This window comes from Pelodiscus sinensis, chromosome 6 (assembly GCF_052426305.1).
Source record: "Pelodiscus sinensis isolate ZL-2025 chromosome 6, ASM5242630v1, whole genome shotgun sequence".
Lineage (NCBI taxonomy): Eukaryota > Metazoa > Chordata > Testudines > Trionychidae > Pelodiscus > Pelodiscus sinensis.
In genome coordinates this window covers 1,197,356-1,225,317 of record NC_143057.1, presented here as the reverse complement: position 1 = coordinate 1,225,317, position 27,962 = coordinate 1,197,356, and the positions used below count along the sequence as shown (strand labels likewise).

General features: G+C 61.3%; 2 protein-coding genes across 4 annotated transcripts in view; one reads left to right on the top strand and one right to left on the bottom strand.

Annotated features, from left to right (window-relative positions):
- SHB (SH2 domain containing adaptor protein B) overlaps positions 1-934 on the top strand; it is a 38,288-nt gene extending 37,354 nt beyond the window's left edge. For both annotated transcript variants that reach the window (XM_075931227.2, XM_075931226.2), the window contains one exon: positions 134-934. In XM_075931227.2, coding sequence (XP_075787342.1) covers positions 134-317 — 184 coding nt within the window. In that variant the 3' untranslated portion in view covers positions 318-934. The remainder of the gene's footprint in view (positions 1-133) is intronic.
- On the bottom strand, positions 863-26,811 carry LOC102454495 (stimulated by retinoic acid gene 6 protein-like). Of its 2 annotated transcripts, XM_089779142.1 has the most exons (18): positions 26,530-26,811; positions 22,705-22,780; positions 21,855-21,955; positions 21,479-21,609; positions 20,245-20,365; positions 19,687-19,732; positions 18,710-18,838; positions 18,149-18,219; positions 17,602-17,713; positions 15,011-15,164; positions 12,921-12,996; positions 12,071-12,152; positions 11,880-11,928; positions 11,681-11,798; positions 6,383-6,506; positions 4,452-4,611; positions 3,211-3,357; positions 863-2,515 (listed from the first exon to the last, which is right to left on the bottom strand). In XM_089779142.1, the coding sequence occupies exons 1-18, from the start codon at positions 26,547-26,549 to the stop codon at positions 2,379-2,381; spliced, it is 1,854 nt and encodes a 617-aa protein (XP_089635268.1). In that variant the 5' UTR covers positions 26,550-26,811; the 3' UTR covers positions 863-2,378. The 2 variants fall into 2 exon arrangements, with proteins under 2 accessions (XP_089635268.1, XP_089635267.1); XM_089779141.1 differs by lacking the exons at positions 863-2,515; positions 3,211-3,357; positions 4,452-4,611; positions 26,530-26,811 and adding an exon at positions 23,239-26,515 and having other exon boundaries at positions 5,894-6,506.
- Positions 26,812-27,962: the final 1,151 nt, after the last annotated feature.

The window sequence follows — 27,962 nt, the reverse complement described above, 5'->3', positions numbered from 1 at the left end:
TCTCCAGGCCTGGCCCCTGGCTGGTGGCAGGAGGGAGCTGGCTCTGCCCGGCGGCTCTGCCCTGCAGCACGGCCCGGGGCGCTTGGGTAGGTGCTAATGGGCTCTCTCTCTCTCTCTCTCTCCCCCTTCGCAGGAGCAGCCAAGGGTTCATGCACATGAAACTGACCAAAACCAAAGAGAAATACGTCCTGGGCCAGAACAGCCCCCCGTTCGACAGCGTTCCAGAGGTCATCCACTACTACACCACCAAAAAACTGCCCATCAAGGGCGCAGAACACTTGTCCCTGCTTTACCCAGTGGCCGTCCGGACCCTCTAGCGCCAGCTTGGGCCCTGCAGTGGGCAGGAGGCACCGGCAAGCCACGGAGCAGGACGTGGCTGCGGTGACCAGAACTCGGAATTGGTGGCGAAGTGAAGACGCCCCGTCTTTCCTCTGCGGTGCATGCTGGCTGGCTGCCAACCGCAGCCCTGTGCGTGTGGCCACGGGCGCTGCTGTCCGTGGCTGCGCGAGTGGCGCGAGAACCTTCCTGTGGACAGAAACGTTTCCTATCCAAAGAGCGGCCGTCGGGTAAATAACGCAGAGCTCCACCTTCCGCCAGGACACTCCCCGGGCCGCTCTCCTTGCTGTGCGGGGCCAGACCCTCTCCCGCCGGGGAGCGCCGTGCTGTCCTCGCGGGCGGGGGAGGCTCTTCCAGGCTCCCGGAGCAGCTGGCGCACGATGGGCGTGAGGCCGAGTCCCCCGTGCGCACCGCCCCCGCTAGTCCTGGTCCCTGCACTGGAGTCGCCTCGCCCGTGTGACGCGGAGAGCGTGCCGAGTGATTTGCCAGTAGCAAGGCGTGGTTGATTATTTATGACTAGGGTATGTAATTGACATAGTGGTTTAATATATATTTTTTATCCTTTTTTGGTACATTAATAAATCTGAGGGTTACTGTGTCCATGGTGCAAGCGTCGTTCCTCGGCCCAGGCAGGCAGGCGCGTCTCGTTCTCTTGCTGGTGCAGAGGAGGGTGCCCTCCGGCCGTGACACGGCGCTGGGCTCCGGCCATCGGAGGCCCCCTTCTTGTGTTGATTTTCTCTGGGCCGAGAACAGTCCCAGCGTCACCGAGTTCAGGGCCAGCGTGGGCGCCAGAGCGTCGCATCGGGACAGGCGGCCCGGGAACCAGACTGTTCCGTGCCGCAGGTGGGACCAGGGAACCAGCCCTGCATGAGAGAGGGGGGGCCCGGCCACGCCTAGCATGTGACCCCCCCACGCTGCAGGGGGAGGGGAAACACCCCAGGGTCGCTGCCAGTCTGATCCACCCAGGGGCATTCCCGCCTGAGCCCGCACACGGCGCCAGTCAGACCCCGAGCGTGAGCAGAACCAGCCAGCCGAGCTTCTGGGCCTGGGTCTGTCCCGTCCAGCCCCATCTTCAGCCGGGACCGTCCCTGGCGCTCCGGAGGAAGGAGCCACAAAACCTGTCAGCCCAACCCGCTGGGCGCGGGGATGGAATCCCCTCCTGACCGCCGCAGGCAGCCGGCTGCAGCCCTGGAGCATGAGCGCTAGGGACATGCGCTGGAAGAGCCCCCAGGGGCTGCTGAGCCCAGCCCTGCTAGGCCCCATCTCCTCACAGCTGGGTCTGTCCCACGGCCCCAGCCCAACCACCGCTCTGCCCAACAGGCCGGCGGGGGAACTCGTGTGCACGTGGCAGCTTCCGCCACCGCCCAGAGCGGCCCCCACCCCACCAGCTCCGAGGCACCCTGAGCTTGTGCCCCCCCAACCCCAGGAAAAGCTGTAGCCTGTCTCCCCGAAGGAGGGCCCGAGGCTTGTTCTGCCCCACGCGGGTGCCGGGGCAGCTGAGGAGCTGTTTGGGATCACGGCCCAGCCCCAGAAGCAGAACAGCACGTCCTGTCTCCGCAGCCGCCCCGGCGCCTGCCTGGGGCATAACAAACCCTGAGCCCACCTCTCCACAGCTGGCGCCGCATCAGCGCCAGGGAGGCGCCTGGTACCTGGAGCGGACAGAGCCCCGCCCGGCTATGGGACTGGGCTGACTTCTCCCACCAGCGCTGGCGTCTCAAGGGCCGTGGCTGGAGCACTAGTGGCCCGGCGGGGAGTCGGCAGCGAAAGCCGTGCTTGCTGGAGAGGGAGGCCCCAGGACCCGCCTGCCCGGGGGAAACGCAGGGAGCTGGCACTCGCAGGCTTGGCCCAGTGAGAGAAGGAAGGGCCGTGGCTCTACTCAGGCAGGGACCAGGGGGCTCTGGCTGGCTGCCGGGGTTTGACACGGCACAGCTGCCGGGTGGACACACGCACCCCCGGCCGCAGAGCTCTCAGCCTTCCCAGAGACAGCGCCGCAAGCCCAGGTGGCCAGAGGCTGCCCACTGGCACCGGACCGGCCGAGCTGGCTAGACGCAGGGACCCTGGGGCGCCGCACCGACCCTGGAGCGCGCGCTCGGCTTCCTGAGCGCCACGAGCTGGGGGTTGTTGAGAAGGGAGTAGAGCAGCAGCCACCGGGTCCGGGCCTGAGGGGAGATTCTGGCATCTGCAAAGAAAGTGGCCCAGCGCCCAGCAGGCAGCGGGTCTGGATCAGCGCGCGCCCAGGAACTGCTGGCCAGCGGCCCCGCGAGACGCCACTGCACACAGCCCTTCGCCGGCCAGGAAACCCACTGCCACCGGGGCTGGCCCCACCACGCCCCGGGCAGAGCTGGTCCCAACACCCTGCTTTGACCGTGGGCAGTGCTGAGGAGTATGCACCCCCCTGCAGCCTGGCCCGTGCGGATCGGCTTCCAGCCCCTGCACCGCGCTTCCCCCCTCTGCTCCCCGGGAGCCCACCAATCGCTCTCCAGTCCCTGCCTGGAATCAGAGCGTCCCTCCACCTTCCCTCTGCCCCCGCCGCGTGGGCCAAATTCCCCCCACTCCACCGACTGGCGCCAGGGGACCGTGGCTCAGGACTGACACCCTCCTGCCCCTGGGCCCCCAGGCCCGCCTGCTGTAACCCTGGGACACTGGCGCCCGCGGGACCCTGTGGGAAGCAAAGCGCCGAGCGGGGTTCTGGCCCTGAGTTTGCAGGCCGTGCGTGGGCCTCGGCGCTAATCTCGGACTGGCACAGGGCATGGCAACTGCGCAGCCGGGAGCACCGTGCGGCTCAGGGCATCGGCGCCGAGCGTCCCGCGCACAGTGGCTCCCGGGGCGCAAGTACACGGGCACAGGCGCAGAGCGGAGCGGCGCGGCACTTACTGGAGATGCTGCCGAAGGAAGCGTATCTGGTGGCTTTCGGCAGGCTCCGCTCAGGGCTCCCCACCAGAAGAACGTGGCAGAAGCAGAGGAGGGTGGGGTTGGTGTGGTAGTGGTCCATAAAGAGCATCCCGACCCACGTGTTGAATCCTGCAGTGAAGGGACACAGGAGAGACCCACCGGGCTGTGCAGCTGGTTCCCTTCCCTACGGCCTGCGGGCCCCGTGCTGCTGCCTTCCTTGGGCACCGCCGCTCCCCTCGGACCCGCAGGCGCTTGTGAGAAGAGCACAGCTCGGGCGCCGGGTTCACCCCACTGCACAGACACCAGCAGCACTGCCGCCCCGCCCCGCCCCGCCGCCCGGGCCAGGTGTGAGAGCAGCGAGGTGCTGGCAGGTGGGCGGATGTTTGCGCCTCTCCTGCGGGATGTGGGCCCGAGGAAGGAAGGAATCGTCTGACAGAACAGCCGTCACTTATACAAACAAGGCCTCCAATCAGGAATCAGAAACCGAAATCAGCAGCCAGCCACAGCACTCAAACAGCAGCGTCTGAACGCAGCCTGCAAGAGTTTGCAAGGAACGCTCAGCCCCCGCAGGCCTGCCCAGCGCCAGGCCATGGCCGTCCGCGTGACTCGACCGGGAGCTGCTCGCAGAGCGTTGGAAGGAGCCGGGCAGGTTCGCTGCGGTTCTTCGCAAGGCTACACTCACAGCTCCAAGCACAGACAAGCGGCTGATCTCCATTGGAAAAGCCCAGTGTTGGGGCTTATTCCCCGGCAGCGTCCCCTCTTTGAAAACAGTCACATCATTACTCCTCCCTCTTCGAAGCAGGCCAGGGCAGCCTGGGCTCAAACCCATCGGGGCAGAGTCTGGGGCCAGGCCTGCGTGGCCGTGGAAGCCTTCGGATGCACAGGCTGTTAGGTGCTTGGCTCAGAGGGGCGCCCAGTGGGTCTGTGGCACCCTTGAGACTAGCTCCCAAAGGTGGAGGAGCCTGATCTCCGTGGGCTGACCCCCTGTGCCCGACTCGCTCCAGGAAGTGGGTTTCGCCCAGCAGCTCGGGAGCCGATACTCTGCGAGGTGCCGGGGGACCCTCGGGTGCATGAGGGAGGCCAGGCGCTGGCCTGGCGCAGCCCTTCAGGGCACTGTATTGTGCTTGCTGCTTGGCTGGGCAGGAAGAGACGCCTGCCGGTGAATCGGGGGTTTGCTGGACGCGTTGCACTCCGCGTTGTGAGCGCGCTGGCCCGGCCCTTACCCGTGTCAGCCCCTTCGTAGCCTCTCTGCAGTATGGTCCTGTCGATGCGGGCGATCAGCCACGTCCCCAGCAGGGCGCTGCAGAGCAGCCGGGACAGGCAGGCCCCCAGGCCCAGGAGCACGTTGTAGAAGAAGAGGAAGTAATTGAAGTTGTGGAAGGCCTTCCTGCAAAAGAGCGGAGCCGCCTGCTCACCCGGCGCGAGTAGAGGTGGGCAGCGCCACGCGGGCCATGCAGGGCAGAGCACCCAGGGGCGAGCAGAGGTGGGCAGCGCCACGCGGGGCACCCAGGGGCGAGCAGAGGTGGGCAGCGCCGCGCGGGCCATGCAGGGCGGAGCACCCAGGGGCGAGCAGAGGTGGGCAGCGCCACGCGGGCCATGCAGGGCAGAGCACCCAGGGGCGAGCAGAGGTGGGCAGCGCCACGCGGGCCATGCAGGGCGGAGCACCCAGGGGCGAGCAGAGGTGGGCAGCGCCACGCGGGCCATGCAGGGCAGAGCACCCAGGGGCGAGCAGAGGTGGGCAGCGCCATGCGGGGCACCCAGGGGCGAGCAGAGGTGGGCAGCGCCGCGTGGGGGCGGGGCGGGGCACCCAGGGCAGCACCGACAGACTTGTGCACAAGGAGAGAGAACCCAGCGTGCCACCCTGCCATGGCTAGTGCGCGCCCAGCACAACCGCGGCGGGAGGCGCGTACGCAGCAGCCTCGCACTGGCTCCAGGGCTGGCCTCGGGCCGGAGCCATCTCCGCGGGACTCAAAGAGCACCGCCTGGCCCGGGCCTCTCCCCACGGCTGGAAGGTGCCACGCCCCCGAGCACGGCTGTGGGGCTCGTTCCCGCCGGTGCGACAGGAAGGCCGGCTCGAGCCCACGGCCGCCGGCTGCAGACCGCGCGCAGCAGGACGTGCGCTGCCCGCCTGCCCGCCGCAGAGGCCATCGTGGCTGGGTGCCCAGCAGCCTGCGAGCGGGACGCCGGGTCCCAGGGGCGCTGGTGGCAGCTGCCAGGGCCGGTAAAAGTCCAGTGACGCAGCGGGGCTGGGACAGGCTCCGGGCTCCGTGCACTGCCGGCACCCACACCCCAGCTCTGAAGCTGTGGCCAGTGGGACCCATAGGGATGGGCCCGTGGGGAGCCGCCTGGTGAGCCTCTGCCTAGGAGCCGTGCGGGGAAACTTCCGGGAGCTCCCGAGGTACATGCTGCCCCTAGGCCCCACTCCTCACCCCTCCCACACCCCAACCCTGTGCCCCCCCCAAACTCCCTCCCACAGCGCGCACCCCCAACCCCCGCCCAGCCCAGAGCCCCTCCTGCCCCCCAAACCCCTCATCCCTGGCCCCACACCCCATCTGGTGCTGTCACCCCCTTCACCCCAGCCCCGAACCGCCTCCTGCACCCCAATTCCATCCCCCTCCCCGGACCCGCACTCCCAGCCAGAGCCTCACCCCTTCCCGCACTCCAGCCCCTGCCCCAGCCCGGCGTCCCCTCCTGCACGCTGAACCCCTCAGCGCTGGCCCCATCCGAGTCTGCACCCCCAGCCAGAGCCCTCTCTGCTTCCCAAACCCCTCAGGCCCAGCTTCTACCCCCAGCCAGAGCCCTGCCCCAACCCAGGGAAAAGGAGCGAGGGGAAAGGGGACGGAGTGAAGCAGGGTGAGACGTCAGGGAAGGGGCGGGGCCGTGGGGAAGGGGCGGGGCCGCGGGGAAGGGGCGGGGCAGTGCTTGGGACGGGATCAGTTGTGTGCGACCTGGCGCTGGACTAGCCGAGTCCCTGCACTCACAGCAGGGTCTCTCCGCGCTGTAGGGACCACGGCCCCTTCCCCTTTGCTGGCCGCAGCAGCCTGTTCCAGGCCCCACTGGTGCCCTCCCCCCGGGGGCTGGTGTTTGCCGCGCAGCCCTCGGCCCGACAAGCGCCGCAGGGGGAGCCGCAAGCCAAAGGGCTCTCTGCCCCCACTCGCCTGTTATTGAGAGCTAGCGGCTTCTGCTCGTCCGCTGGCCGGATCCTGGGCTGCAGGAAGAAGAGGGCAGCCACCCGGACTTGTAAGAGCACGAGCCCGACGGCGATCCCCGCGGCCAGGCTGGGAGGGAGAAGGAAGAGAGGCAGACCCGTCCGTGTGGCTGCCAGCCGGGCCAGAGCACGGCAGGTGTGAAATGGCACCGTTCTGCCGGGCAGAGTCTGACGCCCACGGTGCACCCCCAGGCTCCAGGGACCAGGCCTAAGGGGTCTGGGAACGACTCCGACGGAAAACGTATTGAACTGAATTCAGCGCTGGACCCAGGCCATCGATTCCCAAGGGGGCTGCCCCTCCGTCCTGTTGTAGGGGTCTGGGACCGGGAAGAGGGAGCGGGGGGAACTTCTGGAGGGGACGGGGGGGCCGGGGGGCCTGGCTCGGGGGCGGAGCAGAGGGGCGCTGCCGGAGGGGGGTGGGGGGGCCTGGTGTGACGTAGTGGGGGTACCTGGCTGGTTTCTATGCTGCTGGCTCTGGGGGAACCCCCACTGGCTGCTGTGGGTACCACGACCCAGCAAAACAGGATGAGTCACTATGCAAACCAGTGGCCAGACACCCCCCATGGAGAGGAACAAAGGAAGGTGGAATGCTGCCTTGGCTGGGGGGCAGGGCTGGAAGTTGGGGAGTGGGTTGCTGGCTGTCGGAGGGCATGGATGGGACAGCCTAGGGAGAGGAGCTGGAGTTTAGGGGCCCAGTCTCCCCCATCTCAAGGGGGCCTGAGGCATCCTAGCCCAGTTCCTGTGACCAGATTACATCTGTGCTGCGCTGTGCTGGAGGAGCAATAAACCACCCTCAATTCCACTGGCTGGTGCAGTCTGTTTGTGCCATTTCGGGGTGCAGGAGATGGGGAACCCCCAACGTGCCGTCACACTGGTGTCAGAAGTGGGATGCACTGCACCCCGTGGATGGAGCTTCCAGCGGTGAGCGACAAGGCGCTGTAGAAGCAAGAGCCCTGGAGCCAGGCGTGCTGGAGACAGAGCGAAGCGGTTCCTGGGAATCGTGGGGCGCTGCAGCACTAGACTGGTGAGTCTGCACCGAGGGGCCCAGCGGGCAGATGGCCTACGCCCGACTCTTGAAGGCAGAGCTGGTGGGGCTGTGCAGAGAGAGGGGCTTGCCTGTGCGGAAAGCAACCAAGGCCCAGCTGATTGCCCAGCTGGAAGATAATGACCAGCCACAGGGCCAGGATCTTGTCCCCAGGGGAAGCAGCCAGACCCCCCCTGAGAGTGTGTCAGGCTCAGAGAGGGGGAGGAGCGCTGGAACCCAACGGAGAGATGAGACAGCGTCTCCCGGGAGGCCTGCAAGCCGTAGCCCATCTAGGGCAGGGGCCAGCCCAGCGGAGCTGCGGCGGCTGGAGATCCAGCTGCGGATCAGGGAATTGGAAGTAGAGGACCGAGAGAAGGACCGCCAGGACCGAGAGAGGGAGCGCCAAGATCGAGAGAAGGAGCGCCAGGACCGAGAGAGGCAGCGACAGCATGAGCTGGTCATGGCAGAGCGGAGAACCGGCGGGGCACCGGCTGCGCCAAGTGCGGATGGGCCCCAGGGTCCCAGGACTGCCAGACGCTTGGAGAGGCTCATGGTGGCCCAATTGAAGGACATGGGTGACATAGACGGGTTCCTCAGTGCCTTTGAGAGGGCCTGTGGACTGCAACGGGTTCCCCCAGCTGACTGGCTGCAGGAGCTCATCCCCGCACTGAGCCAGGAGGCGGCCGGAGTGCTCAGTCAGCTGGAGGACCTACAGCCAGGGGATTACAACCGAGTCAAGGAGGCCCTGCTGCACAAGTTCGGGCTGACCCCCGAGATGTACAGGAAGAAGTTCCGGGGGGTACAGAAAGGGCCACGGGAGACCTATGTGGACCTGGCCTCCCGCCTGGCGCAATACGGCCGCAAGTGGGTGTCTGGAGTCGGAGCCCAGACCGCAGAGGAGCTGCTCAAGCTGGTCATGATGGAGCAGTTCTATGAAGCGTGCCCACCCAAACTGAGGCTGTGGCTCAAGGACCGGAGACCAGAGAACCCCCAGGAGGCCGGGAGACTGGCGGATGAGTTCACGGAGAGCCGGTCCGGGTGTGAACGGGAGTCCCGGAGAGAGAGGGAACCGCGCAGAGACCGGATCTCGGCTGAGCGACGGAGGGAGTCAACTACGGGGCGAGACCAAGGAACAGGTCGTCTGCGCCCCAGAGAACCAGCCAGGGCCTGGACAGAGACAGCCCAAAGCCTAACTTGCCAGCGCTGTGGGCAAAAAGGCCACAAGAGGGCTCAGTGCACCAGGTCCCAGGACCGGGGACTTTCCAGGGTTAACTGGCTGGGGCGGGAGGAAGGGCAGGCTGCCCCAGAGGCAGGGGCTGGCAGGCAAACCTCAGCTCAGAGAGAGGGGAAGGATGCTCAGTGCACCTCCCCTGGGAGGTCTGATTCTCAGGAGGCGGATTCCTCCGTGTACCGGGTGGGGGCAGGACGGCCCCTGCGGAGCGAGTGCCTCATACCCCTGGAGGTGGATGGTAGGAAGGTGACGGGCTTCTGGGACACGGGGGCGGAGGTGACTCTGGCCCGATCTGACATAGTGGCCCAGGAGCGGATACTACCCCACGCGCAGCTGACCCTGAAGGGCATAGACGGGTCCCCGTTTAAGGTGCCTGTAGCCAGGGTGCATCTGAAATGGGGGGCCAAGGAGGGCCTCAAGGAAGTGGGGGTGCACCCGCACTTGCCCACCGAGGTGCTGATGGGGAATGACCTAGAGGAGTGGCCCCATGAATCCCAGCGGGCTCTAGTCACCACCCAGAGCCAGTGGGGGGCTGACAACGTGGGTCCAGGGAAGGACTCCTGGCAGCGTCCTCAGGGTCCCATCCCAGTGGACACGGGGTCCAGCCAGGCTGGGACTCCGGACCTAGGCAGAGGTGGGGGACAGGTCCCGATCCCTGCCTCAGCAGCTGAATTCCAGGCTGAGGTGCAGGCAGACCCCTCCTTGCAGAGGCTGAGGGACCAGGCTGGCCTCCGTGCAGCTCAGCCCCGGGGGAGAGGTGGCCAGGAGAGATTCCTGCGGGAGCGTGGGCTCCTGTTCCGTGAGTGGCTCCCCCCCAGGAAGGCGAGGGCATGGAGGGTAGAGCGGCAGCTGGTCGTCCCCCGAAAGTATCGCCTCAAGCTGCTGTATTTGGCCCACGATTCCCCCGTTGGGGGCCACCGGGGGATCCGGAGCACCCGGCTGAAGCTGCTCCAGCACTTCTATTGGCCGGGAATCTTTACAGCCGTGCAGCGGTACTGCCGGTCCTGTGACTCCTGCCAGAGGGGCGGGAAGGCCCAAGACAGGAGGAACGCGGCTTGGGGGTCTCTACCCCAGATAGACCCTCTGGGCTTGCTGAGAGAGTTATGGGAGGGGAAGTCCTCCCTGGATGGAGCATCGGGGGTGGAAGCCGCCCTGGCTGTCCAGAGAAGGCTCGCTGGGCTCATGGCCCTGGCCCGAGAGACCCCGGCCAGAGATCAAGGCCAGCGGAAGGGTGGGTGTGACCCCCGAGGACAGGCCTGTGCCAGTCGCCCTGGAGCGGGGCGGCGAGTGGACAGAGGGAAGCCAATTCATGTGGGGCCTCGCCACGGCCGGCCCGAGTCAAGGGGAGCACCCATGTCCCCAGGGCGGGTTCCCACGCAGAGGACCCGAACTTCCCTAGGTCACGAGCGGAGTGACCCTGCTCAGTTCGCTCTCGGAGGGGGGAGAACTGTGACGTAGTGGGGGTACCTGGCTGGTTTCTATGCTGCTGGCTCTGGGGGAACCCCCACTGGCTGCTGTGGGTACCACGACCCAGCAAAACAGGATGAGTCACTATGCAAACCAGTGGCCAGACACCCCCCATGGAGAGGAACAAAGGAAGGTGGAATGCTGCCTTGGCTGGGGGGCAGGGCTGGAAGTTGGGGAGTGGGTTGCTGGCTGTCGGAGGGCATGGATGGGACAGCCTAGGGAGAGGAGCTGGAGTTTAGGGGCCCAGTCTCCCCCATCTCAAGGGGGCCTGAGGCATCCTAGCCCAGTTCCTGTGACCAGATTACATCTGTGCTGCGCTGTGCTGGAGGAGCAATAAACCACCCTCAATTCCACTGGCTGGTGCAGTCTGTTTGTGCCATTTCGGGGTGCAGGAGATGGGGAACCCCCAACGTGCCGTCACACCTGGCTCGGGGGCGGAGCGGAGGGGCGCTGCCGGAGGGGAGCGGGGGGCCTGGCTCGGGGGCGGAGCGGAGGGGCGCTGCCGGAGGGGACGGGGGGGCCTGGCTCGGGGGCAGAGCGGAGGGGCGCTGCCGGAGGGGACGGGGGGGCCTGGCTCGGTGGCGGAGCGGAGGGGCGCTGCCGGAGGGGGGCGGGGGGCCTGGCTCGGGGGCGGAGGGGCGCGGGGGGCCTGGCTCGGGGGCGGAGCGGAGGGGCGCTGCCGGAGGGGAGCGGGGGGCCTGGCTCGGGGGCGGAGCGGAGGGGCGCTGCCGGAGGGGGGCGGGGGGCCTGGCTCGGGGGCGGAGGGGCGCGGGGGGCCTGGCTCGGGGGCGGAGCGGAGGGGCGCTGCCGGAGGGGCGCGGGGGGCCTGGCTCGGGGGCGGAGCGGAGGGGCGCTGCCGGAGGGGAGCGGGGGGCCTGGCTCGGGGGCGGAGCGGAGGGGCGCTGCCGGAGGGGGGCGGGGGGCCTGGCTCGGGAGCGGAGGGGCGCTGCCGGAGGGGGCCGGGGGGCCTGGCTCAGGGGCGGAGGGGGCCGGGGGGCCTGGCTCGGGGGCGGAGCAGAGGGGTGCCCCAAGGGCAGGATGGGGGCTCAGTGGCATTTCAGCACATCCCAAGACAAACCGCGGGGCCCAGCCAGGAACCCGCCACAGTGCGATTGAAGGGCCCATTCTGCAGCTGAGGGCGGGAGGCTGCAGGAAGCCGTAGCCCCGGTCCCAGGCAGAGGGCTGCTCGGTGTGGGGGTGAAGTAACTCCCGAGCGAGCGGGCGGGCGACCCACGCTGGACGGACAAACGTGCCGGGACGGCGCTCTGGGCAGGAGAGGCTCTGCCGCCGGCCACGCTCGCTCCTTGGGCTGCTTGAACCACGCCGGCAGGCACGGTGCCACGGACACCCGACAGCATCGCAGCGGAAGGAGCACAGGGACCGCTGAGAGCGCCGCAGGGTGGCACGGCCTAGTGTGCGCCCCGGGCCCTTCGGGAGGACTCTCGCTGTGCCAGAGGCTCCGTCCCAAGGCGCCCCGCGAGCGTGGGGTGAGCCCAGAGCTGTGCCAAGCCAGTGCACTTACATTGTCAGTCCCAACTCCTTCGCCACTTCCAGGCCTTGGCCATGGTGTATCGGCAGAACAACAGCGTACATGATGAACATCCCGAACACGCACTGCACCGTGTGCAGGATCAGGTACCCTGGAAAGGAGAACACACAACCCTTACTGCGAGACAAAGGGCGACCGTGGCGCGTGGGCTTGCGCTGCCGGGGGCACGTACCCCATAACAAGTATGCGATTTGCCAGCCGGAGTATCTTGCTATTGCTGCCTGCATTTACAGAAGGACAGAGCTTGAGTCAGCGCTGTGGGTTAACACCGGGGGCGTAGAAGCATCAGTCCGAGCCGCCCCACTGAATTCCAGGTGTTGGCAGGACGTGCGCTGCAGGCGGGGAAAAGCCGCGGGAACTTACCACGCTGCGAGAAGAAGAAGGCTGGTGAAATCTGACGGGCAGGAAATGTTTCTCCCCTGCCCACAGCCGCTTCATGTGTTTTCTGGATAAAAGTGGCAAAGTTAGTTTACAGAGTTTTGCACAGATAAATGGGAGATTTATTTTTTCACAGCTTATAGCTAGACACGATTAGATCACGTCTGCAAGGAATTGTGCTGTTTGCAGTAATGACCCTGATTAGATGAAGCTGAGTTGCTCTGAAGCCTCTTTATTCTAACTGGATGGGTTCACGTGGTTTGGTTTAGTCATTTAGCTTCGTTAACAAATTCTAGGACACTGGAGAGCTGTCTGTGTGGATGAGTCTTGGCCACCCAGCTGCCGTGGCGCAGGCGGGCCACGGCAGTTGTCCAGCACGGGGCCGGGCTCAGGAAAAGGCTGAGACCCTGGCTCTAGACCAGTGTTTCCCCACCTTTTTTATCCCTTTTAAAAAAAATTCTAAGTCCCCCCCAGTCCCTAGAGTTTTCAGACACACAATATTTTTTTCTACCATCGCAACACATTTGTTTAAACAACTTCATCGTAGCCGGGCAGGCGATGGAATTTTTGGGTGCAAAAAGTACAAAACTAATAACGTGTTGTCAAGCTTAGAACAAAAATTCCGTTTTCTCCAGACGTCAGTTGTGCTGATGAACCCCCCAACTTCTCTCGAGTGCCCCTGAGGGTCCTCGGACCACTGGTTGAGACACACTGAGCTTGAGCAGCCAACGCCCGGGCAGAGTGCACTAGTGCTCGATCAGCTCCCTGCTGCTGGAGGACTCGTGGCCCGAGAGACCTGAGCTGCCTGGGCGGTTCGCCTCCGGCCCGTCCATACCTGTAGCAGGCCAAGATGTGGAACACGTAGGTGATGCAGGTCAGGGAGGCAGCAAAGACGGTGAAAAACCAGACACCTGCGGAAAAGCCGAACGTGTTCTCTGCCGCTCCCACGGCGGGATGGCAAAAGCCCTGTGGCTCAGCTCAGAGCTCTCAGCTACTGACCCACAGGGAATCACAGGGCCACACAGCCAGGGGCGCCTCGGGGCCACCCTGCCGAGACACAGGCTGGCTTGTCTCACCCTCTCAGGCGGGGGCTCCAGGCCCCCCCTTTGGCTCGCTTTGGGCCGGGCAGCCAGGCACTCTGAAATGCTGCGGGTGAATTACAGCGCGGAGCCCAGCCCAAAGGCCTGGCTCAGAACCGTGGATTCGAGTCCATGCCTGCACCGGCAGAACAGGGATCCTGAGCGCCTGGCGGTGCACGTTCCCCGCCACTGCTCTCCCAATGTGCAGCGGGGGTCCCTGCTTGCCTGCCGAGCCCGGGAAAGGAACAGCCGCGCTGCCTGTCTGACACGGGGAGACCTGTCCACTGGAGACGAGGGGGAGCTCCCACTCAGCTTACACATACCCGCGGCAGCTTTCGGCCTCTGCGCCGCTTCCCATGGGCGCCCGAGTCAGAATGAGACTTCGTGGGAGGCCCTTTGGTTTGCCCCACTTCCGCCACCTCCCTCTCTTGGAGTCCTGCCACCCAAACGGGCTGTCTCGCTCAAAGCCTGCGTGAATATAGCCACCTAGGCACCACTCGGCTCGCTGCGCACCTTGCCGGGAGAACACTTGGCCCGCGCCAGGCAGGAGCTCACGCCCAGTGGGCCGAGTTCTCCCTGTCGACTTTTCAATCGATGAAACCCAGACCAGTTCTTCCAGACTCCTTTAAAAATAAAGCTTGGCTCCGAGCCCAGCCGTAACTCAGGGAAGCCACTTTCCATGGGCAGCTAAGCACAGGAGTTGAAAGAACGCACCCAGCCACTCTCCTCCTGTTCTTTTCTCCCTCGTTCCTCCGCTCCAAGCTGCTAGCGCTCAACTGCCAACACACCCGGCAGCAGCCGAAGTGACAATGCATGCCGCCACGCATATTATTTTGCTTCCATATTAGGGACTAAGGATCCAGCAAAAACTGGACAAAAAAATTCCAATTGGAAGTTTTTCTATCAGCAAAAATTTAACCAAAACTTTTGCAGGAATGAGAGGAGTTTCATGAAATTCTGATTTGGGGGAAAACCTGGAAAAAGGCATTTTGAGAGGATTAAAATATTCCATTTCCACACTTGCAGAGCAGGCTGGTTCAACTGGTCACTTCACAATGACTTTTCATTTTTGATTTTTTTGACATTTTTGGAATTTACTTTGATCATTTTAATTGAATTTTTGCACTTTAAATGTAAAATGTCAATTTTGAAATGACATTTTAACATCAGAACGGCCATATTGGGTCAGACCAAAGGTCCATCCAGCCCAGAGTCCTGTCTGCCGACAGTGGCCAGCACCAGGTGCCCCAGAGGGGGGGAACACAAGAGGGAATCTGCACGTGATCCCTCCCCTGTCATCCATTCCCAGCCAAACAGGCTAGGGCCACCTTTCCTACCCACCCTGGCTAATGGCCATTGATGGACTTTACCTCCATGAATTTATCTAGCTCTATATTGGATCCTGTTAAAGTCCTAGTATTCACCACATCCTCAGGCAAGGAGTTCCACAGGTTGAGTGTGCGCTGAGTGAAGAAAAACTTCCTTTTCTTTGTTTTAAACCTGCTGCCTATTAATTTCATTTGGTGGCCCCTAGTTCTTATATTATGGGAACAAGTAAATAACTTTTCCTTATTCGCTTTTTCCACACCTGTCATGATGTTATAGACCTCTGTCCCATCCTCCCTCAGTCTCCTCTTTTCTATTTTACGGGGCCCAAAATGATTTTTTAAATTTCATTTTGTAGGAAACGTGTGTATGTGTTCATTCCCACTTGGCGCTGATGTGCCAGTCACAGCAGGTGGCCCACTGCCTAGCAGGGGCAGGGCCCAGCCTTAGAAGTGTGTGCTCAGTCTGCTTTTGAAAAGGGATTGCCCTCACGCCACCTTTTGTAAGGACAGCTCCGTACCTTGCAGGACATTAATAAACTCTCCCAGCCACGGGAAAACGGGGGAAAGTTCTTCGGTGCTATTGCTAAGTAGGAAATGATTTTCCATTGTCGACTCCAGTGCCCTCAGCTGTTGGAAGGATTGCTTCTGGACGAAAATCTCAATGACAATAAACTGCGGGAAAACAGACACAAACAGCAGCTTAGCAACCTAGTCACTGGCCACTTCTGCAGAACAGCACTGCGTGCCTCATCATCACCGGTGGCCCCGTTCATTCTGGCCGCGACTCTGTGGGAACCTGGCTGGCTACATTTGGTTTTAAACACACATTCTCTTCCATAGAGGGGATTCAGCTCAACCTTTCAATGACAGCAAGGGGGCGCAGGCAAGCTTTGTCCCTCAGACAACGTGGTGGGAGTTTATCGCCCCGGAGTCTGCACCAGACGCCGAGACCAAGAGGCCCAGAATTAACCAGAAGACATTTTAGATATACATTAGAAGCAAGAGGAATACCAAGGACAGGGTAGGCCCACTGCTCAGTGAGGAGGGAGAAGCAGTAACAGGGAACTTGGAAATGGCAGAGGTGATTAATGACTTCTTTGTTTCGGTCTTCACCGAGAAGTCTGATGAAGGAATGCCTAATATAGTGAATGCTACTGGGAAGGGAGTAGGTTTAGAAGATAAAATAAAAAAAGAACAAGTTAAAAATCACTTAGAAAAGTTAGATGCCTGCAAGTCACCAGGGCCTGATGAAATGCATCCTAGAATACTCAAGGAGCTGATAGAGGAGGTTTCTGAGCCTCTAGCTATCACCTTTGGAAAATCATGGGAAACAGGAGAGATTCCAGAAGACTGGAAAAGGGCAAATCTAGTGCCCATCTATAAAAAGGGAAACAAGAACAACCCAGGAAACTACAGACCAGTTAGTTTAACTTCTGTGCCAGGGAAGATAATGGAGCAAGTAATTAAGGAAATCATCTGTAAACACTTGGAAAGTGGCAGGAAACAGCCAACATGGATTTGTAAAGAACAAATCATGTCAAACCAATCCGATAGCTTTCTCTGATAGGATAACGAATCTTGTGGATAAGGAAGAAGCGGTGGATGTGGTATACCTAGACTTTAGTAAGGCATTTGATACGGTCTCACGTGATACTCTTATCAATAAACTAGGCAAATACAACTTAGATGGGACTACTATAAGGTGGGTACATAACTGGCTGGATAACTGTGCTCAGAGAGTAGTTATTAATGGTTATACCTTCCAGCAGGATTGAGAACAAGTGGGGTTCTGCAGGGGTCTTTTTTGGGACCGGCTCTCTTCAATATCTTCATCAACAATTTAGATATTGGCATAGAAAGTACGCTTATTAAGTTTGCAGATGATACCAAGCTGGGAGGGGTTGCAACTGCTTTGGAGGATAGGGTCATAATTCAAAATGATCTGAACAAAGTGAAGAAATGGTCTGAAGTAAACAAGATGAAATTTAATAAGGACAAATGCAAAGTGCTCCACTTAGGAAGGAACAATCAGTTTCACGCATACAGAATGGGAAGCGACTGTCTAGGAAGGAGTACGGCAGAAAGGGATCTAGGGGTTATAGTGGACCACAAGCTAAATATGAGCCAACAGTGTGATGCTGTTGCAAAAAAAGAAAACACGATTCTGGGATGTATTAACAGGAGTGTTGTGAGCCAGACACGAGAAGTCATTCTTCCGCTCTACTCTCCGCTGGTTAGGCCTCAGCTGGAGTACTGTGTCCAGTTCTGGGCACCGCATTTCAAGAAAGATGTGGAGAAATTGGAAAGGGTCCAGAGAAGGGCAACAAGAATGATTAAAGATCTAGAGAACATGACCTATGAAGGAAGGCTGAAAGAACTGGGTTTGTTTAGTTTAGAAAAGAGAAGATTGAGGGGGGACATGAGAGCAGTTTTCAGGTATCTAAAAGGGTGTCATAAGGAGGAGGGAGAAAACTTGTTCATCTTGGTCTCAGAGGATAGAACAAGCAGCAATGGGCTTAAACTGCAGCAAGGGAGGTTTAGGTTGGACGTTAGGAAAAAGTTCCTACCTGTCAGGGTGGTTAAACACTGGAATAAATTGCCCAGGGAGGTTGTGGAATCCCCATCTCTGGAGATATGTAGGAGTAGGTTAGATAAATGTCTATCGGGGATGGCCTAGACAGTATTTGGTCCTGCCATGAGGGCAGGGGACTGGACTCGATGACCTCTTGAGGTCCCTTCCAGTCCTAGTATTCTAGGATTCTATGATTAAGCAGACTGGAGAGTCTCCCCAGGGAACCACGTCCTATAAATGCTCTCCCACAGGAGTAGCACGTATCTCCCAGGGCACACACAGACGTGGTAGCCTTTTCTCTCCCTCAGCCTGCCATGAACAAGGGGAACGCCCTTTGGCCTGGCCGGAAGGTGCCCCAGTCAGGCTGCTGGCCAGCAGGTGCGCGGTTCGGGGCTTACGGGAGCCAGCGGCCCTGGCAGATGTGCGGCCAGTCCTGGGTTAGTTAGCTGGGTGAGGTTTCAGCCTGGCTTGAAATGGTTACAGGCAGGCGGGCCCCGCGGGGGCAGCGCTGCTCGGGGACACGTGCCGTGTACTTACAAGGTAGAGGCAGATGACGGCTAGCACGGATGTGCCAATCATTCGGCCGGGGAACTGAAAGCAGGCATCCCACTCGTACAGCTTGCGCCGGACCCAAGACTTCTGCGCCTGCCTGGGAAGGGAGGGAGACGGGCAAACAGCCGAACGTCAGTGCTGGCGCAGGGACCGAGCGCTGCACCGGTGGCACTTCCAGGGCCAGATCCCGTCCACCGTCATTCCCCCCTTTGCAGAGAAAGAGCCCACCACGCCCTCCTAGCCCCTCCTGGCCAGGCCCCGCCGGGCTGCCTCCCGTGCCACAGCCTCTGCGAAGGGCAGCCGCAGGCGGGGGCTCTGAGTCGCAGGCCAAGCGGCGGGGACGTGCTCTGCTCCCCGCGCTGCCTGCCGATGTCGTTCGGGGGGAGATGGGCAGGCCCAGCGGCCAGAGAACCGGCCTGTCCCGGCTCTCCCCAGGCGGGCACGTCAGGCAATAGGCAGCAGCTGGTGCAGGCGCCCGGGAGAACCCAACGGGAATGCTGCAAGTCGGCGTCCTGGGTCGGGCCGCGCTCACCGCTCGGGGGGCTTGCGGAGCAGACGCTTCACGTACTGAGCCTGGGGCACGGTCAGGAGCCGGCTCTCCTCCTGTGGGAAAGGGGCACGGTCAGCATCTCGGAGAGGCGCCCCCAGGAGCACCCGGGGCCCATCGACCAGGCGGGGTGGGGGCTGTGGGAAGACCGGCCGTGTCCTGCCGGCGGCACGGAGCAGGAGAGGGGAGGGGCGCGAGCAGGCGCGGGAGGCGAGCAGAAGGGCAGGACTAGCGCCACGGGGCTCCGGGCTGCCCTGGGGAGTGGCCAGCCGGCACTGAGGTCCGTCCCGCTGGAACGGGCACCGTCCGCACGAGCTGCAGGCAGCCCGGACTCCCCCGCCCCCACCTGGCTGTGCCCTGCTGGGGGCCCCTCGGGGACATGCCCGCTGGGCTGGACGTCCAGGGGTGGCTGGCAGACGCGCACCCAGCGCTCTGGGTGAAGCCAGCTCTTGTTGCGGGCGAAAGGGGCCAGGCCTCGGGGAGGAGTCTCACGGGGAGGGGAGCGAGGGCTGAATGAGTGGGACGCCGCTACCTAGGGACACTCACGCGTGGCACGTCCATGTTGAGTCGCACCCGCAGGGCTTTGGCAAACATCAGGGCAAAGCGGCCCAGCAGGAACACCAGGCACAGCAGGGACGGCCAGTAAAATATGATCCTCTCATAGTCTCCCAACGCCTGGCCAGGCAGAGCAGAGCGCACCGTGTCACAGAGCTCCTGCCACGCGGGCCAAGCCACGGGGCACGGCGGGCGTGAAGGGCAGGTTGTATGCTGGCCGTGACCTGCAGCCAGGCACGCGGACTGCCCTCCACCGAGACCCACGAGCCACTCCTGCCCCTCTCCTGGCCTGTAAGCCTGGCGGTGCATCCCCCCTGCCCGCTGTCACACCAGCCACTCGGCTGCATGGCCCTCTACCCACTCGCCCCCGCACGAGGGCAGGGGCGGCTCTCCCCGGTTGGTCATGTACTGCTCGCTCTGCAGCCCACGCGGTGCGGCTCAGGCCCACGGCGAGGCCCTAGCTTCTTCAGGGGATACACGTCCTCGCAGGCGCACCGGGGCTGGCGGGGGGTGCTCTGTCCCCGGCCGTCCCACAGCCCACGCAGGCGTCTGGTCTGCGCACACTCACAGGACTTGGTGTGCTAACGCGCAGAGCCCCATGCGGACACAGAATCGGCGGGCGGGCGGGCACCGAGCGGATCGGCGGGGGCTGCTGGGGTCTGGGTGCAGAGTTGTACCCGCAGCGCCCCACGGCCGAGATCACCGCCCTGGGTGTCTGCGCGCAGGGCTCTCCCCTCCCACGGGCAATGCCATGCTCTCTCTCAGGGCCCCCGTCTGGGGCACTCACTCCTCTCGCTGGCCTCTCCGAAGCCAGGCAAGGCTGTTGTGCACCCTGCTCTTCCTCGGCACGGGACAGAACCGGGGCTAGGAGGAGCTGACTCGCTAGCCAAACCTCCGCTGTGCCAGTGCCCCGGCACCATTACCAACACGAGGAACGTGACGCCCTCCTCAGACAGAAACACACTTACTTGTCCGTGTGGGCACTGCGCAATGTAGATCATCATGGCTGCGAGCCTGGAAAACAGCCGTGTTACTGGACTCCGACTGCTGTCGTTACAGCACACCCAGGCTCGGTGTGCGACACACCCGGGCTCGGTGTGCGACACACCCGGGCTCGGTGTGCGACACACCCGGGCTCGGTGTGCATGGCCGGGCCTCTGACACAGGATTCCCAGCCCCCATCTTGTCATCAGAACACCCCATGCCTCTTTGGAGGGAGCGAGGCAAACTTCCAGACACAGGTTGGACCTCCCTGGCCTGGCACCCTGGGGACCTGACGGGTCATTTCTGGCCTCCCTGCAGCTGCCCCACTGGGCTCCCTGCCGTCCCGGCAGCCCTGGGGGGTGGCGAGCTGGGCTCCCTGCCTCCCCAAGCCCCCGGCACCCTCCCACTGCGTTCCAGTCTGGAACCGCCCAGCCCATGTGCGCTGCAGGGCGCAGTGGTTAGCGGGCTCAGAGCCAGCCAGCACATGAGCGCACACTCATGTAGCCGGGGAGCGGGGCTGGGTCTCAGTGCCCATGGCTTACCAAGTGGAAGCGTAGCAGAAGCCCAGGACAGAGCCGGCGACGTGGGACTCCGTCGAGAGGCAGGCAAAGAGCGGGAAATGGGAGAGGCCCACTTCAGTGCCGCCTATGAGAAGCACAACGGCTGGAGGGAAAGCACAGGGGGCGCGTCTCAGCGTGCGCCACCGCCGGCACAGCGCGCACGTTGGCTAGCTCGGGACACGGCTGGGAAAGCGGGCCCGGGCCGGGGCTGTGGACTCGCGCCCGTGTCCCAAGGGCCCCGGGACTAGAACCCAGGCTCTTGTCTCCTCTGCCGGCTGAGAAGTCGCAGCTCTGCACGCGCACAGGCCACCTCCTCACACACAGGACGCCCTGAGGCCACTGGCCGTGGAGGGAGCCGGAAGGTCGGCACTTCTGCCAGCAGATTCGGAGAGAAGAACAAAGCCCCGTGGCCATTTACATTGCTGATCCCAGCCCTGCCTTTCCCAGCCCCCCCAGCCCACACGCTTCAGTACCGTCTAGCTCCCCTCAGAGACCAGACTAGTGCAACCCCTCCCTGCCGTTAGCAAGTGCAGGGCTTCGGCACTCCCTGGTGTGCCCTGGCCATGGAAGCACTTACACCACAGGTGTGAAAGGAGAAGAGTGTCGTACACTAGTGCCCCATGCTCTAACTCCACAGTGATCGCACACTAGTGCCCCATGCACTAACCCCACAGTGATTGCACACTAGTGCACGGTGCACTGACCCGCCAGACCGCAGGGGCCTGAGTCACCCTGGCTCCAGGGCTCGTGTCTCATGCACAGTGGTTGTACACTAGTGCACGGTGCACTGACCCGTCAGACCGCGGGGGCCTGAGTCACCCTGGCTCCAGGGCTCGTGACTCATGCACAGTGGTTGTACACTAGTGCTGGATGGAGGCTCGTTGCTTTGGTGCAAGTGCTTCAATGCTGGCCTGTTTGTGCCTCTCGAGTAACTAACCCCCCACCGAAACCAGCACTGACCTTGGCCTCTGGCCGCCGGAGCTCCTAGGAGCGCTCCTCTCTGCACACGTACCGAGGGGCGCCACTCGGGTGCCAGATGGCCACTTCCCAGACGGTCACCCCTCCTGCAGCATTATGGCCCGAGGGAGCCAGCAGGCCTCGCCAAGCGCCCTGCCCAGCTGGCTCCTTCCCCGGGGCTCAGGCTGCTCCTGTGCCACCCCAAAGCACTAGACAGCCAAAGGGCCCCTCCCCGCCGGGCGTGTGGCCTGCACCATACCTTGGGCCCAGCGGGGCACCTGCAGCGGCACGTAATCTTCCAAAAACAGGAGCATGACCTTATTGGCCGTGGCGCCGAAGGCGAACCCGAAGGACCACCGGTTGCTGAACGTCCCCACAAAATCCAGGGGTCTGTGAACAAAGAGCAAAGCCTGCAGCTGACTCCCCTGCATCACCGACAGCGGGCCTGGACTGAGGAGGGCCGGCCCGAGCCAGGGCAAGGCGGCCCGCACCCCAAATGCTGATACTTCTGCTTCGCCTGGGGGCTGGCGAGCCTCGGCCCAGAGCTGGGCAGGGAAGGGGTGCGGAGCTCAGCTTCCGGACTGCGAGCTCACCCCCCCGCAGAGCCCAGCCCCGCGAGGCCCGCTCGCACTCACACCACAATGCCAAAGCGGCCCTCCAGGAAGCGCAGTTTCCCGTCCAGCCAAGTCCTGCTGGCTCGGCGCTCGAGGAAGGACAGCACCGCAATAATGGCAAGCTGCAAGGAGAGGAGAGCTGTGAGCGGGCGTGTCCGGGCCACGGGCTCTCGGAGCAGGCACAGGGGCTGGGACCACGGTGCTGGCACAGACGCCCTGGGCCGGGCCGAAGGGAGCCCCGACGCCAGGCCACGCGCTCTCGGCTGTTCCGTTGGCAGGGTCGCGCCTTGCCAGAGGCCCCTTTTCCCACATGGCGCATGGGGGCTCGTCCCCCCTCGGCCTGGCGGCCTCTGCCTGCCCTCGCGGGGCGCGTCTGGGACCCGCTGCGGTGGGGGGCTGCCACGCTCCTCAGGAGAACCCCGGGCAGTGCTCGGCACCAGGAAGGGGAACACGGTGTGAGTGAGCGCAAGGGAACCGCTCCTCTGCGCACCCCCCCCCACGCCTGGCCCCCAGGCTCTCGGGAAAGCAGAGCTCCTTTGTGCCCGGCCCGCCCAGGACTCCCTACGGCTGCGCGCGCGACTGAACCCGTTCCCCGCAGCAAGACTGCCCGGTACCACAGGACGCGAACCTGTGAACACAGACAGGCTACGCACAAGAGCCCCCACGCGGCGTAAGGACACAGGCGGCCCTGGAGGGTGTGTAAACTCGCCACGAGGGACACGCCGGCTGGGGGCTTTGGGGCGGCTTGTCCCCCCCAGACGCCGCGTGCCAGTGTGCTGCAGTGTCCTGTCCGCCTCACAGAAGGAGCGCAGAAGGAAACGGCCCCTGCCCACGATGCAGGAAGCAGCCCCTCTGCCCTCGGCTCACTCACCGACGGGATAAGGGAGTAGTGCAGCAGCAGCTCCATGTCCACTGAACCCTCACAAGTGCCGTTGGTCTGCCAGCTCCTGAGACACAAGAGCAGACGACAGCCTGTCAGTGGCGCCCCTCCCGGCCCTTTCCTGGGGAGCGCGCGGGCAGTAACTCAATGCCCACAGGGAAACCGCCCCGCCGCGGTGGGGGCTCACGCCCGCTCCCGACACCGCGATGCGGCAGCCAGCCGGAAGAGGGTCTGGACTCCAGCGTGCCACCAGGCCGCCCACGCGCCCGGGTTCCTCAGCCCAGAGTCAGTCCTGGCCAAAGCGATACCCTGCCCATGTGGAAAGCCCTGCGTGCGACCAGGGGAAGTCTCCTGCAGCCCTAGGCCATAGGGAAGGCGGAGCTCCGTTCTGCACTCCAAGCAGGGAAAATCCGGACTGTCCTCCCGTCCGTATGCGCTTGTGAGCTGGGTGTCTGCTGCCACTGGACGGCTCTCCGGCAGGGCTGCAGGCATTGGCCCTGGCTTGCCCCAGGGCAGGCCCCTCACCTCAGCGCGGCGCAGAGACGAAAGCAGCCTGGTATTCAAAGGGGCTGAGCTCCTGCAGCTCCCACTGCACTCAGAGCCCCCCGACTTAGGGGGTTAGATATGGACGGAGGGGCCAAGGTCGCCAGGAGCCTTTTCAGAACGCCGCTGGCGTGATGCTCGCTGCGCTCGCATTAGCCCTGCATCAGCCGCCGGGGGACCCGCAGCTACCCGCACACGGACCAGCCCTGCTCCTTCTCCCGGCCGGCTCCTCTTCTAAGGAGTAGCTCTCGCGCAGCTCCCGGGCGGTGGCCTGCCGAAGTCAGCTCTGCACGCGCCCCCCTTCTCCACACGCGCACCCCTGGAGTTCAATGCGCGCTCGCCACTGCGTGAGCGGGACAGGCCGAAATGGGCCCAGGAAACGCCGGCAGGTCCCCGTCCCTGCAGGCTCAAAGCTCCGTTCATGGGCACAGGGCACTGCAGCGAGGCCTGGCACACACAGTTCACGGGCCAATGGGCCACGGTTCTTTCAGTTGCACTGGGGTGGCTTCCTCCGAAGACCATGAGTTTCACTTCAGCAGAACTGAAAGCAGAACTCGCACCAGCATTAGACATCTGCCAAGGCCCCTCCCTGCCGATAGTCCCAAAGCACGTCACAAGCTCCATGGACAAGTGCCCCCCGCCGGGGCTGAGCGCAGCAAGACCGAGGTGAAGCAGGCTGCCCGGGGTGGGGAGCGAGGGGGTGTGGTCTCTCTCCCACCAGACGGGGATCAGAAATCCAGAGACAGGAGTGCAAACAGGACTGAGCTCGGAATCGGACCTCTGGACTCCGACTTTGGGAGCAGGACTCTGGGAAAAGCCATGACCAGAGGCTTAATGTCCACACAGGACAGACCGTCCTTCCTAAGTTGTCACCTGAAATCCCCCAGCTCGCTGCAGGGCCTGCCTTTTGCCTGCCTTGGGAGGGGGACGGGAGCTTTGAATCTAAAAGCAAGCCAGAAAGTGTTCTGTGGTGCAGATGCCCTAGCTGGCAGCACAAAGAAGCTTTGCAGGTAATAGCTAAGTTTGATCAGCAAACTACCTGACATCAGAAAGTTCAAATTTAAGCCCTCCAGAAAGAAAGGTGGGAAAAAAGAGTCAAACCTGAAACTGAGAATCTAAAAATCTCAGGATCTAAAAACAAGCAAGAAAAAGGATTTATGTTTGCACAATGCTAAACATGAAAACAGATTCAAAAGGGGGTCTGTATAAGCAAAGATTTAAAGATGCTATTAACAAACTGATCTCAAAGAGAAGTAGTCTAAAGGAATGCTTTTAGAAAAATGGTCATTGGAAACACAACTCACCCTGAAAATTCTCCGGAATTACAGTAATAATGCTTCTTGGCTATTCTCTATGCATAAACTTGACACAGCAGAAACTTGCTAACCTAGTCTGCTGTACAAGAAGAAAACTGAAGTACACCTCCTGAATGTGATGATTACACAGTGGGGTAATTCACCCAAAAGAAGGGGTAGAAACCACTGAAACCTGTTTTGCCTACAAAACAAAAATATGTAACTACAGGAGTAATTGTAAGCAAAGAGAGGAGTGAAAGCATATTTGTAAAAGAGAAAGTATGTAAATAATAATGTGCCACTCCCAAAGGGGTAGAAGTATGTTCTTTTTTTTTTTTTAATCTTTCAGAAAATCAGGACAAGCTGGTACCAGCTGAACACCCTATAACACCATGGATGTATTGTTGCAACAAAGATTGTTTTATGTTTTGTGTTTGTCTAATGTCTGTCTTACTAGCTAGTATACTGTGTTAAAAACGATACTGCGTTAGGCAGGAAGGTTTAATAAGCATTATGCATTTTGAGTGTATTTACAGACACCAGTATCTCAAAAGAGTACAGGCCAAGGAATTTGAATCTTGCTAATTGGAAAAAGTGGTAAAGATTCATTTAAAAGAAAAACTATGCATGAAGCACAAGGTTTATCTATTGATAAAAAACAAACAAACTTGAAGGAATAAACTTAAAGCACAAGGTTATATTATAGATATGTGAAAACATTGGATAAAAAAAAATCAGTGTTAACTGGAATGTTTAAATCAACTTTCCCCCTCTGACAATTATGCTATTGTTAGCAGGGAGTTTATGGGATCAATACAGGAGGCATTTCTTTCAACTCCCTGTGCAGCAATGTATATGATGTAACTATATTTTACACATAAGGGTTGGTCACTCAGACTTCCATCTTATTGCAAAATATTGTTTATTAAAAGTGTTGCTGGATAAAGAGAATATTTGTTGAATTACAACCACAAGCTCAAACTGCTTCTCATATATCACCATTAATTAGTTATATAAAGTGTGACTCACTCAAGAATTGTTCTTGAGGGGTCAAAAGGGGGACAATGTGGAGAAATCCCTGTGATATTATACTTTGTATTAAGATCTTGTCCTTTTAGATCTATCTTTAAGTGTTCTTATAGAATCTCTGGAACATTTCTCCTATAACTTTGTATTCAGATATACAGATCTTGTAAGAAAAAATGTCTTTTGAGCGCTCCCCTTTCCTTGATTGCCCTGTTGCAATGAATGAGGTGTGAATGGAGACTGAAAGGGAAGCACCTCCAGCAGCAGTTGCCAGGGTGGAGAAGGTCTGGGAGCCAGAGCTAAGACAATACCTGCAAAGTGAGCTCATTAAGAAGACTGGACAGACAGACGCCTTGGGAGTCCAGCAGCAAGTGCCTGCCCTTGGAAGAACTCTCTTTGAAGCAGCATTAAGAAAGGCGAGGTGATGACTAATTGGCTGCATGAGAGGGATAAATAGGAGGCATCTTGCAGAGGGACCCCGGGTTTTCGTCTTGTCAACATGGGAGCATCGATCCGGATCGGCAGAAGCCTGGCTCCACCCTCTAACTCACCTGGCCAGTGCAATTAGGGGGAGCAACTGTTGGTAACAACAAGACGGAGTGAGTGTGCTTGTGAGTGTGAGTGCACGAGTGTGATGTGTCCTATGCATCTGATCAGTACTGGTTACTCTGTGTGTGATCAGTACATGTGGCGCGTTGCCTTATCCCCAGGAAAAGATCCAGCCCTTCTTTGCAGTACAGCGCCCTGCCATGGCCATGCTCCTTTCGCTCCTTGCTGGCGTTGTGGCTTATTTTCTCCTAGTTCCCCGTTGCTCCGGCGCAGGCAGAAAACGAGCCTAGATCCCGCTGGCCAGACCTTTCACTTTCACAACGGGGCCACTCTGCCCTTGCGGACCCGGGAGAGGCAGGTGCCCTCGCTCCCCGCCAGCCCACCCCAGCATCCGCGCACGTACCAGGCCCCTCCAGAGGGCATCCCGGCTGGGCAGCGAGGGCTCCACGGGACGCAGACGGCCGGAGCAGTCACTCGGCGGCAGCGTGCGCCAGGCGCGGTAGCACAGCTCGCCCTCGGGGAACGCTTCTCCGCTGCTGCCCTGGGACCCTCTGCCGGCCCGGGGCGCCTTGCTGCAGCCTGCCCCTCCCCGGCTCGGCTCGGCTCGGCTCGGCAGGAAAGCAAAGCTAAGTAAACATCCTGCCAGACACTGAGCCCCTGGGACGCTCCAGGAAAGGAAGTGACATTCCGCTTGTGCTGTGCCGGATCAGGGGCTGATTGGCTGCCTTCGCCAGGTCTCTCGCTGGGAAATGAGCCTCTCTCAGCAGGCTGTCTGCACCCACCCTTGCAAAAATGCACGTGTGTGAGACATGAATCAGGGCGTCAACAGTGCGGGCTGAAAGCCTTCCGAGCTGGAGCCAGCTCCCTCCCAGCCTGCCCTGCGTCTGTGATTGCTCCTCTTTGAAAAACCTGACACCCAATTCTTGTTCATGGCCAAAGAACACCAGGCGCCTTTCCGCTCTCCTTGTGCTGCGGAGAAAGGGGAGCGGCAGGTTTGGTGTCTGACCTGGCAAGTTTGCATCACGGTTTTGCTGGGCTGCACTGAACAACCACATGGCACTAGGCAGCACAAGGCACTCCATGGCGTAGGGTTACCCGAGTGCCATGGAGGGGTTTCTCAGCATGGCTGCCGAGATGTGAACATACACACTGGCACCAGGCTGGTCCCGTGCTCATTTCTGCCGCGCCCCTGAGTCTGGAGGCTTGGGATGGTCTCTGCTGTAGGTTTAGCATTAAACAAGCACATGCTGGGTTCTCTTCCCTTTCTCCTGCCAGGCTGAAATAAGCGCTTCACTGCAGTGCGCAGGACGGCATTCAAAGCACGCACGTGGCGCACACGGCCTCCGTCTGAGAGTGGGTGTAGCTGTGCACAGGCCTGGCTTTCCCAGGAGGGTGGCTGTGAGCAGGGGCCTGTCGGGCTTATGACCGTCTAGCAGTGCATCTGGATTGCACAGAAGCACTGCAGTCTGGCGGCGTGCTGAGCACAGCTTTGGCGCTCTCCCCGCCCTCGTCACCGTCATCAGCCACTGATTAGAACACAAGCGCTTACAGCCGGGTGCCTAGAGACGCTGTCCTGCCAGGTAGCGCGGTCTGTGAAAGGATGACGTGCCACTTCCAGGAAGACGACTTGCAGTAGTGACATCAACACTGGAAAGTGGCAGAGCAAATGTCCCAGCACACTGCACAAACTCAGCTTGCTGACTGCAAGATCTTACAATCGGACGCATTCTCCCTCCGGCGAGGCTGTCCTGGGCTGGTGGAGACACAAGGTGGGCGAGGTAATCTCTTTGACTGGAGCAACTTCTGTTGGCTGCCTTGTGTCGCTCTCCTACACAA

Coding starts and splice junctions, on each gene's coding strand:
- LOC102454495 (XM_089779142.1), bottom strand. CDS start 26,549: ATGCCCTCTGGAGGGGCCTG. Junction 19,733..20,244: donor TTCTGCTACGCTTCCACTTG/GTAAGCCATGGG, acceptor GCTGTTTTCCAG/GCTCGCAGCCATGATGATCT. Junction 6,507..11,680: donor AAGGAGTTGGGACTGACAAT/GTAAGTGCACTG, acceptor TCTCCCTCCCAG/CCTGGCCGCGGGGATCGCCG.